Source organism: Miniopterus natalensis, chromosome 4 (genome assembly GCF_054644295.1).
Source record: "Miniopterus natalensis isolate mMinNat1 chromosome 4, mMinNat1.hap1, whole genome shotgun sequence".
NCBI classification, from domain to species: Eukaryota; Metazoa; Chordata; class Mammalia; order Chiroptera; family Miniopteridae; genus Miniopterus; species Miniopterus natalensis.
This window is the reverse complement of record NC_142084.1, coordinates 27,210,773-27,226,113: the sequence shown is the minus strand read 5'-3', so window position 1 is coordinate 27,226,113 and position 15,341 is coordinate 27,210,773. Positions and strand designations below refer to the sequence as shown.

The 15,341-nt window shown below is 44.2% G+C and overlaps 2 protein-coding genes across 3 annotated transcripts; one reads left to right on the top strand and one right to left on the bottom strand.

Moving 5' to 3' along the window:
- Window positions 1-4,539: 4,539 nt before the first annotated feature.
- Window positions 4,540-10,472, bottom strand: BBS12 (Bardet-Biedl syndrome 12). Of its 2 annotated transcripts, none has more exons than XM_016203255.2 (2): window positions 10,383-10,472; window positions 4,540-6,802 (listed from the first exon to the last, which is right to left on the bottom strand). In XM_016203255.2, the coding sequence occupies exon 2, from the start codon at window positions 6,784-6,786 to the stop codon at window positions 4,645-4,647; it is 2,142 nt and encodes a 713-aa protein (XP_016058741.2). In that variant the 5' UTR covers window positions 6,787-6,802; window positions 10,383-10,472; the 3' UTR covers window positions 4,540-4,644. The 2 variants fall into 2 exon arrangements, with proteins under 2 accessions (XP_016058741.2, XP_016058742.2); XM_016203256.2 differs by lacking the exon at window positions 10,383-10,472 and adding an exon at window positions 10,291-10,372.
- Window positions 10,473-11,853: 1,381 nt separating this feature from the next.
- Window positions 11,854-14,723, top strand: LOC107529741 (centrin-4). The gene is made up of 5 exons (XM_087815898.1): window positions 11,854-11,898; window positions 12,243-12,389; window positions 12,849-12,977; window positions 13,541-13,678; window positions 13,876-14,723. Exons 1-5 carry the CDS (start codon window positions 11,854-11,856, stop codon window positions 13,963-13,965), a joined length of 549 nt encoding a protein of 182 aa, XP_087672024.1. The 3' UTR covers window positions 13,966-14,723.
- Window positions 14,724-15,341: the final 618 nt, after the last annotated feature.

Sequence of the window (15,341 nt, the reverse complement as noted above, 5' to 3'; positions counted from 1 at the left end):
ATCCCAGGAGTCAACCTAAGAGTTAACAAATTCTCTAGTCTAAATAAATACCTACACTGTCTTAAAAACTCCAGAAAAGCATATTGCTAAGTGGCCACAGGTGAAAGCTCCTCTCATTTAAAAATAACAAAGAAACTAGCTTTTTTAGAACGGCTCACTGAAAAGTATTTCAAAATGTGTGAGGAATGTCACTAAAATATATTACTTTGTTAAAAGTCTCATCGTGCTCCCCTGGGACTTTTAAAGCCATTAATTACTCACTTATGTTTAGGGGCAGCTCTTGGCTCACTGGTTCATGCTGTTGTTCTACTCTGAATGGCTCTAGTTAGTGAGGGGGAGCCATGGGGATCAAGGCGGTCCAGGGTGTCTCGGGCGCACCGAATGGAGGGTTTTCTCGATCACAGCTTCACACGCCCACGTCCTCACGGGGGAATTAACTCCTACTAATCAAACTCACAGAGAACTGTTGTGTAAACTAAGATGCTAACTTCATATTTATACTTGTGACATAACTACTAGAGGAAACAGAATATTCATGTGAACTGAGGCAAGAATTTTATTCTCTCCCGACTTACAAAATCTATATCAGAGTGAGACTTCTAGTTTCAAGAAGATTTAACTAAGTAATACATGCAAATTCCAACTTCACAAAAACCTATTATATAAAGTGAGCTGAGCATCTACATTAATTAATATTAGTGGCACACATAATCTGTGCAATATTTTAACAAAAAGTAAGTGTTAATAGTATATAGGAGAGTAAAAGTGTCAGTATCTACTGTAGTAAAATAATATATTTTTAAAAACGGATCAACACTCAACGTTCTTATTCTAACTTTGAACAGAGACAATATGTATAACTGGAATGATGAGCTGTGTAAGGTTTTCATATGACCACATCTAAGACAACCATTAAACCAAAAACGATATTCTTTTACCCAAGTATGAGGATAATCAAATTACATCCTCCAATGCATATAAATTAGGCCTATAAATAAACAAGACATTGTTTCTTCTCATTTTGTTGTTGTTACCATACAGGGGAAAAACCTAACTTCATAACACAATTAATGCTCAGAAGTATAGATTTTGGAGACAGATAAAATCTTAGTCCAAAATCCAGCTCTACTACCTAACTGACTGTGGGACCCTGGGCAGGTTTCCTACCTTACACAGCTCATTTCCTCATCTATAAAGTGGAGAAAGTAGGTGCTGCAAAGATTGAAATAATGTGTTACAGGCTGAACTATCTCTCTCTCCCCCCAAATTTTTATGTTGAAGCCTTAACTCCCAGAACCTCAGAATGTGACTGTATTTGGATATAGAGTCTTCAAAGGGTTCATAAGTTAAAATGAGGTCATTAGGGAGGGTCCTAATCCAATATGACTGGTGTCCTTACAAGAAGAGGACATTTGGACACAGGCAGGTACAGAGGGAAGATGTGAAGACACAGGGAGAAGATGGCCATCTACAAGCGAAGGAGAGAGGCCTCAGAAGAAACCAACTCTGCCAGCACCTTAATCTCAGACTTGTAGCTTCCAGAATTGTGAGAAAATACATTTCTGCTGTTTAAGCCACCCAGTGTGTGGTACTTTGTTATGGCAAACCTAGCAAATTAATACACTATGTAAAGAATTTAGAACAGAGTCTAGAACATGGTAGACAATTTAATTATTACTATTTTCCCAGAACTCTTTTAATATTTAATTCCAAAAACTATACACACAATTCAGTCTTTTTTTTATAATAATAATAATTTTTTAATATATCTTTACTGATTTCAGAGAGAGAAAAGGAGAGGGGGAGAGATAGAAACATCAATGATGAGAGAGTCATTGATCGGCTGCCTCCTGCACGCCCCCGATTGGGGATCGAGCCCACAACCCGGGCGTGTGCCCTGACCGGGAATCGAACCCCGATCGCCTGGATCCTAGGTGGACGCTCAACCGCTGAGCCACACCCAGCTGGGCACAATTCAGTCTTTATTATGTTCAATTATAGGTAGCAAAAGTCTTTGTTGGGATAGGCAGTCCACGTGGGCTTTGGGCATCCCTGCATGTTCTTGTTGGGTACTGAGTGAGCTCGTTTTCCAGGGCATTTCTCGGATGTTTTGCAGTGAGCAACCTTGGAGACAATATATCTCCCTCCAAAGAACAGGCTTACTTCTGCTTACTATAAAAGTTGTGAATCGCCCAGGCCTGGTGTTCCTCTGCTGTAACACATCCTACCATGTATGCAGGCATTCGTCATGGGCTCTTTATGTCACCCCTGTGGGACTTGGGAGCACAGGGGACCAACACAAACCAACATGAAGCTCTGGCCGCTATAAAGTCTTTTGTCTCTGACACAGGAGTCTTATATCTTCTGCCAGAATTCCATAAAATTTTAACCGGCTAACTTGTTATCTTGTAAACTGGGTGAAATCTTACATTCTGCACAGTTCTTGACTTTGACTGACAGGTTTTCTGGAAAAGATGAGGGTCTCAGTGGATTGAGTTAAGAGATATAAGGCTCCCTGGGATCCAACAGTGAATGCCTTCACTCAGGTAGTGGGAAAAGGGAAGGGGAAAGGAGAGAGGGGGCACCCACTGTCCTACCTGCTAAGAAATGTTTGGAGGTAAGCAGTGGGAGGTGAGATTAACATGAGACACCCAAACAGTGTGTTGGTTGTTGCTCTCTCACCTCAGAGTGTGAGGAAGAAGGATGTTAACACGGTAACATGGGAGCATGCCCCAGGGCCCGGCAGAGATAAATTTGGCTGTGAAGTCAAGGGGTCCCCAAAGCTGAAACAAATGCTGTCTGGAATGAGGAAATAAAACTTTGAGTAGACATGATACAAGTAAGTTAAGCACAAGTTGGGGAGCTGATCAAAGCCAAAAGTAAATGCGAAGTGTTGATAACTGGCACGACACTGTTCTCTCCCTCTACACCTCTCGATACCTCCTTCACCCTCTACTCTGACCTCTGCTGCTTTATGGAGAAAACATATACAGGGCTCAGTACTATCCATGGTTTCAGGCATTCACCAGGGGTCTTGGAACATATCCCCCATGGACAAGAGGGGACTACCATATAAATGACATTCTGGTGGTTGACAAGTTAGAAGCCTGTCTCAATGGCCCCAACTGTGGCCATTATTTGACTGTGGCATTATCTACCTCTGCCAGCAGGAGTTGCTGATAACCTCAGACAACACTCAGAACCCTGTTTGCCAAGTTTCTCGAGACCATCTAGACAGAGGCATAGCACTCAATTCCTCTGGGAGTCAAACAGACCAATGCTGGTCCTTGTCCCCCACCACCACCAAAAAGGAGATTCAACACCTTAAGATTTTTGCTCAGTACTGAAGACAGTGCATGATGACTTCAATGGCAGCTCCCACATGTGAACATGTACAAACACAGGAACCAGGAAAACCTTGCTTCAATCTCGTTAATCATATGCTTCTCTTCATGTCTGAATCACTCTGGATTTGGCCACATATGGAAATTGAGGCTGCAACTACTTGGTGACGCTAGCTATGTGACTTCATCAAATCTATATAACAGTGATCCGAATTAGGTTCAACTAATCCTAACATAGAGTGACCCGGACCTGTTTGGGGTTGTGTTTGTATGTGGGGAAAATGGGCCACGGAAGGTCCCTCCATGAGGGATGGGGGCTGCTGTTTGGTTCATCTGTTGCTTCCTGGAATTTTTTTGGCCATGACACCAAAGATCAGCAAGTCAGTCAAAACTCCCTTGCATGGGTCATAATAGATAATTGGTCTACATTCTGGCCAATAAAAAGGCCTATTGGTCCTTGGAATTTACAGCTGACTAAATTCAAGACCCTGGGGGACATGACTGAGGTTTATGCTATAGGTTGGCTTCGTCTGCTGTCCGTCTGTTGATAGTAGCCTTAATTGCTAGAAGACACCAATCGAATGGATTTGGTATTGACTAAGCAACCTACCTGCCAGATTAATCAGAGCAGCCAATAGAGTGGCATACTCACATGAAAATTCAAGTTTGGCCAAGAATGTGTCAGGCTGAGGAGTGAATCACTGGAAGAGGCTACCCATTAAGGGCTCCGAGCAACACTGCACGTTTCTGTGTATGCGATGAATGCAGGGACCTGATCTACTTTTACCCAGTCCTTTTCTCAGGCTGGTGTTAACAGTGAGCAACCTTGAGGCACAAAGTAACAACTCCCCTTGGACAAAGTACAGGATTGTTTCTGCTTATTACAAAAGCAGTGACGATCCCAAGCTCAATGTTCCTCTCCTGCAGCACAACCCATGGTGTATGCAGGTTTCCACTACTGGCCTGGCCCTTTGTGTTCCTCCTGTGGGACTTAGAGAAATGGGGATCTGACACAAACCAATGTGAAGCTCTGGCTACTGTTTTTGCTGTGAATAATAGAAGTCCTTTGTCTCTCACCAAAGTGTCTCATGTATTCTGTAGCACCCCATAAAATAGCAACAGGCTAACTTGTTAGTGTGTAAGTAGGGTGAAATTTCGGACACTGTACAATTATTGACAGGCAGTGATTATTTTCTTCTTGGGAATGGCTAGCATTTTAGGCATGATGACTTGGTTACTAGAAAATTTATTAACATGATACATTACAAAAGATTATTTCCCAAAGACTTAGCCAATAACACTACAAAAATAAAAAGCCCTCTGACTCCTGTGATTTTATCTGTGTGTGTTCTAGTCCAGTAATAATTTCACTGTCTGTCTGAAGTACTAACAGTACTAAATCCAGAGCTCGGCGCCATGCCTCAATCTTTGGTGTAACAATGTCATAAACTCTTGGAATCTGTTCCAGTTTATCTGAAATGTCTGAATTGAAAACTCCACTATCTAGTTTACTATATTCATTTAAGATGTAAGAGGAAGGTGAGCCAGAGTCTGTGGCATTCTGTAGATGATGCTGAATGAAAGTCCTGGCTTCAAGTTCTGAGGAGTAATTGGCAGTGTTAAAAATGAGAGTTGAAAGGTATTTGTGCCATCCATCTGCCAGGCACTTAAGCACAGTAGGTCTGTACAGTGCGAGAGATAAGGCCAACCAAGAGGAAGTATTATGAAGACCCCCTGAACACACTTGGTCTCCTTTATTCAGAGGCTGCTCTGCGAGAATCTGAAGATGGCTAAGACACAAAAACTCAACAGCACCACCTCCAAGGAAGACCTTTTGCTCTTTCAGAGCACAATGCAGACGATAGGCACAAGTCCAGAACCTATCCTCTTTGGCTTGCATCTGTGCAGTGACTGGGCTAGTGAGCACTACTGTGACCAAATTAATCCCTTCTGTTTTCAAAATGATTGCCATTCTGCTGATCCCATCTCCAACATCCAAGGGAATGCTTCTCCAGAAGGTGACAGAGACCCCACTGCCCACGGAGTTTTCATTCACTTGTGTGATGTAGGCTACCTGCACTGCTCCTGAGGCCTCTGCAAAAGCCTGCATCACACTGCTGTTCACCGACCCAATCACCAACTGCTTACTGTGCACACATTTTTCAATTAAGTGTTCGGATACGGCTCCTTGTACTAGGACAAGGTTCACATTAAACTTGATCAATACCTGTAATACATGATTTGACCACAGTTCTTCGGAGCTGTCTTGTTGAAGCTTCTTCGTGCTTTCTAACACTGTTTTAACATTTGCAGACTTGTTAAATCCCAGGTGGCGATAATTCTCTGTGAGGTCACCCTCAATGAGAATGACTCGGAGGGGCTGATTCTGTAAGTCCTCGAGCCCAGTAGTACTAGACATTGATACAATAGTGACATATCCTGGACACACACAAGACAAAGTTTCGGGTAAACCTGGCAAACAGCAAGTGAAGACTCTTGAAATGTCGAACGTAAATGGCACTGTGAGGCTGCCTTGGCGCACGCTTGCATTCCAGTGCTGCAGCCGTACAGCTCCTTCCACCAACCTCATGCTGCTGTGATCTCCGTGACTCAGACCCACTGCCAACTCTACCACATCGCCACATCTGTAAGCCTGGGGAGCAGCCGCAACATGTTGTTCTAGAACTCCATCTGGTTTGCTTGTCCAAAGATCACTAGCCACCCGATTACAATGCCTACTGTGGATCAGCACTGACTGCCTGCAGCGGCTGTCTGCAAGCAGACTGTTTCTCAGAGTTTGAGGGGTTTGCGACGTGTTTTTATCTGCATCAACTGTAGCCTGAGGTCTAAAAAGTTTAGCTGATTTAACAGGTCTCCCAGAAAGACTAGAAATGGTCAGTGACTGAGAGGCAACATCTTCAAGATCACACTCTTTCAGTATCAAACCAGTATCTGAAGGGATTTGTAGAAAGGGACATAAACGGACACTCAAAGATTCAAGTTCAGAAAATGTCTTTGTTTCATCTATATGGTCAAAGACATTGTGGAGAGGTACTTCAAGGGAAGTGACCTCTTCAATGCAAGAGTTCAAGCCTTCTGACATTCCAGACACAATTAATGACGTGGGAATGCCCAGATGAAGACATTCCTCAGCAGCACTGCTCCAAGCACCGACGAGAAACAGAAGAGTACTGGTCCCATTTCTGTACATGTTATGTTGCGCTTGAACTGCCTCACTGAGAAGCTGTCCCACTGCACTGGACAAATCCAAACTTTCCAGAAGCCTTACTGTCGAACTGACTACCACACTCTCGTGACTCTCTTCATCTACAATAAATTTGGATGATTTCACTGGGCCTAGGAAAGTTCTTCCTGCGTCTGCAAAGGCTGAAAGTTGCTGAAGTCCCACGTGCCTTCTTCTGTTTGTGACCCTGTGAGCCATCACTGTAAGTCATCATCTGCAAATAAAATAAAAACTTGGAGCTTTATTGAGTGCAATTCATGGTTATAAATGCTCATAAAAGATCACTAAAATATAGTCCCTGCCTTTGAGGAGTTTCTGGTAGGTTCAGTTTCCAATACATGTGGTCTGTTCAATGACACAGTATTAGGATATTAATGATAGCGGCATGGGTGCTGGAGGAGGAACACTCCATCCCACAGGGAAGAGGATCAGGCAGGCAGCAGGCGCTGTTTCCAGAAGGCAATGACTGAAATGACTCTTGAAGAATGTGCAAGAGTCAGCAGGCTGAAGGAGGTGGCAATAAATGCAGGTATGTGAGAAAAGTGAACGCTAGTTAAGTAACATACACAAAATCTCACAGGCAGTAAGTAGAAGGTATGGACTAAAACCCAGGCTTGTCTAATGCCAAAGTCCATGCTATTAACACTATACAATACTGCCCTCTGGCTGCCCTTCTGTCCAGCATGGCAGTAGCCCACCCTCTCTTCTGCAGAATCTTCCACTCCTCTCCCACTTCCAAGCCTTCCTACCTTCTCCCAAGCCTGTTCATACTCTTAATATGGATGTGCCCATTTTTTTCAGGTGTCAGAGTCTCTGTTTATGGTTTCCTTTTTCTAACTATGTCTAAATTACAAGATGTTGTTATATGAGTGGAAAAGTCATAGAGAATTTAGAGCAAAATGAAAAAGTCATGGGCAATTTCCAACAGTCTGTATTTAATTTATGTGAAAAAAGGTTTCCCAAAGGAGACATAAAATTATTTTAACTAATCTACAAGCAAAAATTGGTATCAAAATAAATATTCATGAGATCTGTTTCAGCACTTGAAGAATCTATTCCAGTTTCAGTAATTGTTTTTTTTAGGTCTTAGCATTCCTAAGTTTAGGAGAGCTCCTAAATTATTTTGAAGAGATTACAACTTGCTATAATTAACACAAAATAAAAACTCTAACAAGAATTCCTCATCTTCTAAGAGGCTGAGTTAAAAAAGGCAAAGACAGTGAAGGGGACGGTGAAATAGATCATTTCAAAGATGAAAAGTACCTCCAGCAACTTTTCTTGGCACTGAACTGACGCAACCTGATCATGTTCCGCTCTGGATCAGCACATGCTTTCCACAAACAGCTCTCATCACTGGGATCCCTAACAACTTTACTTGCCAGCTTAGTGTTTCTTTAACTTCCTAAGTGTGCTAGAAGAGCATCAGAATTAGTACTTCACTGGGATTCTGACACCAGAAAAAGCATTCTTGTCTTAAGGTCGTGCCTAGTCTTGTCTGAGGTACTGGCTTAGAATAGTAAGATATGCAATGCTTTTCAGGCATTGCATTTTTTAAAAAAGTAAACAGATATAATTAGACATAATTATATTCTGACAGACATAATTAGCTTTTTTTCATCACGTCAAAACCAACAGTTTGCCTAGCTCCAGTCTATTCCCAAAACAACAGTCTGGTCATACCACTCCGCTGCTTAAAAACCTCTAATTTAGAAAATAAAGTCTTTACTCCCCTGTCTGACTCAGGAGTCCCTTTTTAAAATTAGCTCAGATCTTTTCAGTACTCTGCTCAAAATATTGCAAAGCCTTCCCACTTCACTGGAGTGAAAGTCAAAGTTGTTACATTTTCCTAATAATGGGCACTCCTCCCTCCTAGTGTATCTCCTACTCCTCTACCCCCAGACCACTCTGCTCCTGCCTCCCTACTGTTCCTGGAACTTGCAAGGCAGGCTCCCTACCCCAGTGTTTCTGTTCTTACTATTCCCTTTTCTGGAATGCTCTTCCGCAAGGAATCTATTGGGGACAACCTTTAGATATTTCCTTAAATTTCCCCTTACAATGGGGCCTACCTGAGCACCTTATTCAACACCGCAAACTTTTTCCTCTACCTTCTGGAGTCCTTTATCTGCTCTATACTTTCTTTTTTCCGTAACACATAACACCTTATAAAATAGTACATAGTTTACTTATTTACTTATTACTTACTATCTCTCTCTGTTGGAAAGTAATTCCCAGGAGGGCAATTTTAGTCACTGAAGTATCTCACACACCCAGGATATTGTCCAACTATTGACAAATGAATGAATGAGTGGTTTTCACCATATTTGCTATCTTAAATATAAGTATAAAACTGAACCAAGATTAAAGAGATGCTGCTATCAGTATTCCTCCTCCACAAGTGTAAGGTTCAAGCACCTTTGGAGTGGACACATTTCTATTTGGCACTGCCTTAGTTGAGACCCTTTGATCACTTCCAAAATGGTTCCTCCTTCAGTTGTCAGAATTATTGTTGAAAAGCACAAATGTAATCAGATCATTCCACTGCCTAAAATTATCTGTTTATCTTAGAAAATAAAGTCTTCACTCCTTAGCTTGACACAGGTGTCCCATAACCTGACCTCAATCTAATTTATAAGACTCATCTTCAGCCTTTCCTTATAAACCCCATGATGTTGCCACACTAGAACATACACTTATTTTCACTTTTGTACATGCTATACTCTGATTTGAATATCCTACCTTTTCTTTACCTGGGCAAATGCTGTATATCTTTCATGACCCAAGGTAAATGCCACATTTTTGAAACAGCCTCTCCAATGCCCCAGTGAGGATTAGTGCCTCCTTCCTGTGTTCCCGAAGCACTTTCTACGCAAATCTACTAAAGCCTTTAGCACCCTGAATTACAAACATTGTATTTATGTCTGTGCTGATCTCCCCCACCATTCTGTGAGTTCCTTGCTTTCATTCATCTTATACTCTACACGGGGTTCCTTCTGAACTCACCAGTTAGCACTGTACATGACATGCAGACAGCATTAAATATGTTTTAAGAGAAAAATCACCTCTCCGTTCCTACCAGGGTGTCAGAGGTCCACCTCAGTCCTCTCCCCACCCGTTAGCTGGTCCCCGACGAGCTAACTGGGCAGAATCAGCAAGTCCGGCCCTCTGCACAAGAATTTGCTTTGGTTTACAGCAGATATATATGGACTTGTAAATCTCGGACGTTACCGAGTCAAACGGATTATGTGGCCACCAGTGTCGACGAGAATGCGGATTTAGGCTGGATGTGGTTGGACCGCCGGCCAAATCTTGGGGTTCAGCCAATGGAATGGCTGGGAGTGAGAGTGTGGGTGTAGATGTTAGAGAGCGATCCTGGGTGGCACCGAAGCCCTCCCCCGCAAATACACATCAGAACACAGGTATGACCTCAGTCCTATGCAGGGAGGCTTCTAGGGCACCCTGAGACCCACCCTGCCCGCAACCCCGCTCCTTCAGACCGCGCCGCCGCCCCGCGCCCCGAGCCGGAGCCCACCGCGCGGGAACCCCTGCGAACCAGGGAGGAGGCAAGTGGCCGATGACTCAGCCCCGGGCACCGCGGAGGCTGAGGAAGGTCCAGCGGCGTATCCCCTCCGCCTCGGTTCATCCCGCCGGCGGAGAACCAAAGCTGGGCCGATGCACCCGGGCCCAGGGGCCCTCCATTCTCACCCTTCCCGGTGCGAAGCGTAGGGAGCGCAAACAGGGGCTCCCAACGACTCCACCAAAGGCTCGGAAGTCCCTGGAAGCAGCTCGCTACCAACCTCGCTCGGTTCTCCAGCTCCACCGGGGGCTCCAGGGCCCGCTTCTAACTGACAGGTTCTGGGGGGACACAGACACGCCCAAGCGCGTCGGGAATGACGCCCCCCGCCCCGCACGCAGTTCGCGCATGTGCGAAAGGGGCCGAGAGGGGCGGGCAGCTGGGCCTGGTCGCTAAGAAACCGGACGGAAAGTACCGCTTAACGGTCGACGGGAAAGCCAAACCGTAACCCTATTGGTAGATAGTGGAGAGGGGGCTGGCCCCAGGGCGTCCTTTTCTGGCCATTGGGTGAAATGGCTGTCAATCAGTAGGGCTGAGTGGGCGGGGCTGCCTGAGGTTGGCAACAGCGGCCTTAGCAACGGCTTGGAGGCGGAGAAGGCTTATCTTGGCGTCGCCGCGGGCGAAGGAGGCCAGGCTCGCAGCTGAGGGCGCCTGTGGGCGACATGGTGAGTGCGCAGCTGCCACCTCTCGCTAGGGCTGGGGCTAGAAAGGGGCAGAGGTTCCTCCCCGAAGCAAGGACGGAATTGTGTTTAGTTCGTGAAATGTATTATTCGCCTCCTTTTCACGATCCTCGAGTGTCCATAGTAACCCTTCCTCTCGTTGCCAAATAAGCGCGCTGTCCGCGGCTCTAGGGGCAGAAGAGCGGTTCCCCAATTCGGTTTCCCCCCCTCCGCCCCGCCAAGCGCTCGCACCTCCAGTCTAAGACAGGTTCCCCGTCCAGCCAGGAAGGACTTCAATACAAAGAATAAGGTGCTAAAAACAGCTGGAGGGCCTGGGCCTCTGGGAAAGTCTGATGAACTAACTGACCAGGGGCCGAGGACCAAGGAGCTCTGCCGCGGCCGGGGGCTGGGCATCCCGAAGGCCGGGGGCTGGGCATCCCGAAGGCCGCCGCCGGGGGCTGGGCATCCCGAAGGCCGCGGCCGGGGGCTGGGCATCCCTAAGGCCGCCGCCGGGGGCTGGGCATCCCGAAGGCCGCGGCCGGGGGCTGGGCATCCCGAAGGCCGCGGCCGGGGGCTGGGCATCCCGAAGGCCGCGGCCGGGGGCTGGGCATCCCGAAGGCCGCCGCCGGGGGCTGGGCATCCCGAAGGCCGCGGCCGGGGGCTGGGCATCCCGAAGGCCGCGGCCGGTGCACCTGCAGCCCGGGCCGCGGGGCCTGGGGGCTGCTTCCTGCCCCGCAGCGGGGCCAGAGGTGGAACCGAGGCCGCAGGAGCGGCCCGCGAGAACGCTGACCTTGTTTGCCAGGAGAAGATGGCACATAGCAGGAAGATGACCCCGCACCTTCCCTGCACATGTATAATCGGCCCAACATGTATACTTCCCCAGATCCCGGGAGTAGTTTTTCACCTGGAGAGTGTCGTTTTTTCATTTCTCAGCCTATGCAATATAGGACAGCATGCTAGAAGGTAGGAAAGGGTATTATGTTCCAAGCAAGCATATCCCACCAAATAAGGTTTATGATAAGACACCTAGGCATAATGGAAGTCAAGGTGGCCTTCAACGTTGCTTTTCAGATGCCTCAAGTTTGGCGATTGTATTCCGACATACCTACTCTTCTAGCATGCCTGCCTTTGCCTCTTCTCCTTCTCTAAAGCACTAATTTGAAGGGAAAACCTAATTGGTAAAAAAAAAAAAAGAAAAAAAGAACAAAAAAAAAGAACCAGGCTTTCCACCAAGATATCGATAACTAAAGCAAAAATATTAGCAAAAGGAAAAGGGGTAAAATGTTGAGGTTTCATTGTATAGTAGCGAAGAGGATACTACAGTTACTAGACTTAGTTCATCATCAATCTCAGCAATTATTCTGGTTCTGGTAACTTTTCCGCTCACATAGCTTATCTTTCACCCACATGTGTATTTATTACAGGCATCCAGCTACCGCACAACTTCAGACCAATGGAAGAAAAGAGCAGCAAAAATTGAACTGAATGAAACTCAAAAACAAGAAATTAAAGAGGCCTTTGATTTATTCGATATTGATGGGTCTGGAACCATAGATGTAAAAGAATTGAAGGTCCTAACATTACTTCTAATTCTAAAACATTTAAGAAACTGTATTTATTGATGGCAATCTTGTAAATCTCTAACAGTAGCCTTCTGAAAGCTCGATATAAAGTCCCTTCAGTGCAGATAGCTGCCTCACACTAGCAAGACAGTATCTGTTAAGGATCAGTGTGGTGATTCCGGGGATTGGGGGGAGGTAGAAGAGGACAAAGAGGGGATAAATGGTGATGGAAAAAAGACATAAGTAAACAAATAAATAAACTGGCCAAAGCCCAAGGTGTGACAGTGACATGTCCTGAGGCACATTAGGATTGGAAGCCCTGCTGATCTGACTCTAGGTTTATACCTTGTCCATAGTAAAAAAAAAAAAAAGAAAAAAGAAAAAAAAAAAAATCTAGTAATTAATAGGTATTTTTAAAGCTAGGAATGAGGTTGTGGCATATTATAACTTATTTGTTTCCTATTTTAGATTGCAATGCGGGCCTTAGGATTTGAACCAAAGAAAGAAGAAGTTAAAAAATTGATAGCTGAAATCGACAAAGAAGGAACTGGCACCATTAGTTTTGAAGATTTTTTTGCCATAATGAGTCTAAAAATGGTATAGTAGTGATTGTGTTTTTCAAAGAAATACAGTCAGAGGTTTCATAGAATTTAAAGATGTTTGGGGTTTAGACAGGGAGAGCAAGATTAAAGATGTTTTCAGGGAGTGATGATGAAGACCGTCCAGTGTGGAGAAGAGGTTTTTACTAGGAAATAGTAGGGTATATGGGTGAAGAGAACGGGGCCAGCAATGTGAAGCCTGGAATTCCACAAACATTTACTGAGTGCCTGTTTTTGCCAGGCACTATTCTGGGAACACTGAGTGAAACTACTTGTTTTCTTGGAGCTCACATTTTTGTAATGGATCTTAATTAGGGGGCTCAACAAGAAATACACCCTCTTTACCAGCTCTGCCTCTTCCACTTCAGTAGACCCTAAGTGCAAATACCTAGAGGGCAGATGTGAATGCACAGGCACAAATTTAAAAGGCAGAGCAGTAAGTGAAGTCAGAGCTCACTCACCTGGTACGAGACTGCTCTGCACCTCAAAGACCTGTAAGTCCAGCTTCATGGAATAAATAAATGAAAGACTGATAACATTTAACTGTTTCTATTTTTAAAGAGTGAAAAAGATGAAAAGGAAGAACTGTTGAAGGCTTTCAAATTATTTGATGATGATGATACTGGAAGCATAACGTTAAACAATATCAAGAGGGTTGCTAAGGAACTAGGGGAAAATTTAACAGATGATGAACTTCAGGTAAATTTTACTTATTTTTATGACTATAATTTACGTGTGTAATTATATACAATTATTTATATATTTGAGTAGTCTTAATTGTACTCATAAATACATTTAAAATAAAATTTCTCTCTGAGTATATATTGGAATATTCATTCGCATCATTATTCATTTTTAATAGAGTTCACACATCATATTTACATTTTGTTTTACAGGAAATGCTTGATGAAGCTGATCGTGATGGGGATGGAGAAATAAATGAGGGAGAGTTTTTGAGAATGATGCAAAAGACCAGTCTTTATTAATACTGCTTTTTATTGTTCCTTCTGGAAGTTAACAAATTTGTATTTGTTATACAGTTCCATAATACCGGAGTACTCATGTTCAATTTTCAGTTTATTTGCATAAATTGGCCTCTTGATGTCTAAACCATGTGTGAAGTTACATGTTTCTACCCATATATTGTTAAATCTACAACATCAAGAGCAAAATGTAATGACGTCCTTGAACCATGAATCCAAGAACAGTATTAATTCCAACTGCTATTTTTAGAGCCCAGGGTCCAAAGACTTATAATTTTTTTAAGTTTAATGAAATTGGCCCCACATGCAAATGAATTTGGAAAACAAGCCATTACTTTCCCTATTATTTTCTTTTTGTGCAGCTCTTTAAAAACTGATAAACATTTGCTTTTTCAGCAGTTATTCAGATATGTAAAGTATTGAAGTATTAAATAAAACTGTCAGGCAACTACGTTATTTGCTACTTTTCTTCCTATGAAGAAATTCAAAGCTGTACTTGTATAACTCAAATTGACCCTGTCAATTAGCATTTATTTCATAACCCTGTCCTAGGACAGGGATTTTAGCTGTTATTACTTGGAAGCTGGTAGTATTAGCTCTGACTACATAAGAGAAAACAAAAGTTCAGAGAACTTAAATTTTAAAATTGCTCAATTACCCACAGATACTAAATAAAACATGGATTCTAAATTTTGTATCTTTGCCCTGTCCGGGTAGCAGCAGCATCTTCATACGCCAAGGTTGAGGGTTCGATCCCCGGTCAGGGCACAGACAAGGATCAACCAGTGAGTGCACAAATCCATGTGTGTGTGTGTGTGTGTGTGTGTCTTCCTCTCTCTGAAATCAAAAAAATTTTGTATCTTCCATTATACTGCTTCCCTCTGGGTAAAAACTCTCATGATAAGTATATTTTCTAACTCATTTAATTCTGTGGCTTGTAATTTTAACTGTCTTTGTTTCTGTGAAAGAGCCAGTCTGCTGGGAAAGGCAGTCCCCTGCACGCAGGCTTTTGATCCCCACTGGGCCGCATGACAATGGGCCTTGGGCTTGGCACGTATCCTTACCAGAGAGTTTTCCCAGCTGTGCTGGCCTTGTGGCCACGTCTGAGGTCCAGTCTCCCCGGTTCAGACTCAACGTGCACTTCCTTGTTCTGCTTAAGCATGTGTGTCATGTGGCACCTGGCAAGCCCCCTGCTGTATCTATCCCCTTCAGAGAAAGGGTGGTCTGCTGCACAACCAGAGGGGTGCTTGCAGGCCATTTGCCCTGTGCGGGTGCTGGGAGAGGCCTGCTGACCCTAGAAACCCATGCTCACGGCTGAAACTGACCTCGCACTGTCCCTGTTCCCTCCCTGAGTAAATTGTTGCTCCCTCCAGTCCTTG

What these genes read in the sequence shown, in the direction of transcription:
- BBS12 (XM_016203255.2), bottom strand. Translation starts at nt 6,786, where the DNA reads ATGGCTCACAGGGTCACAAACAGAAGAAGGCACGTGGGACTTCAGCAA.
- LOC107529741 (XM_087815898.1), top strand. Translation starts at nt 11,854, where the DNA reads ATGGAAGTCAAGGTGGCCTTCAACGTTGCTTTTCAGATGCCTCAA. An exon ending in TTGCTTTTCAGATGCCTCAA is followed by an intron (nt 11,899 to 12,242) that starts GTTTGGCGATTG and finishes TATTTATTACAG; the next exon opens with GCATCCAGCTACCGCACAAC. An exon ending in TAACAGATGATGAACTTCAG is followed by an intron (nt 13,679 to 13,875) that starts GTAAATTTTACT and finishes TTTGTTTTACAG; the next exon opens with GAAATGCTTGATGAAGCTGA.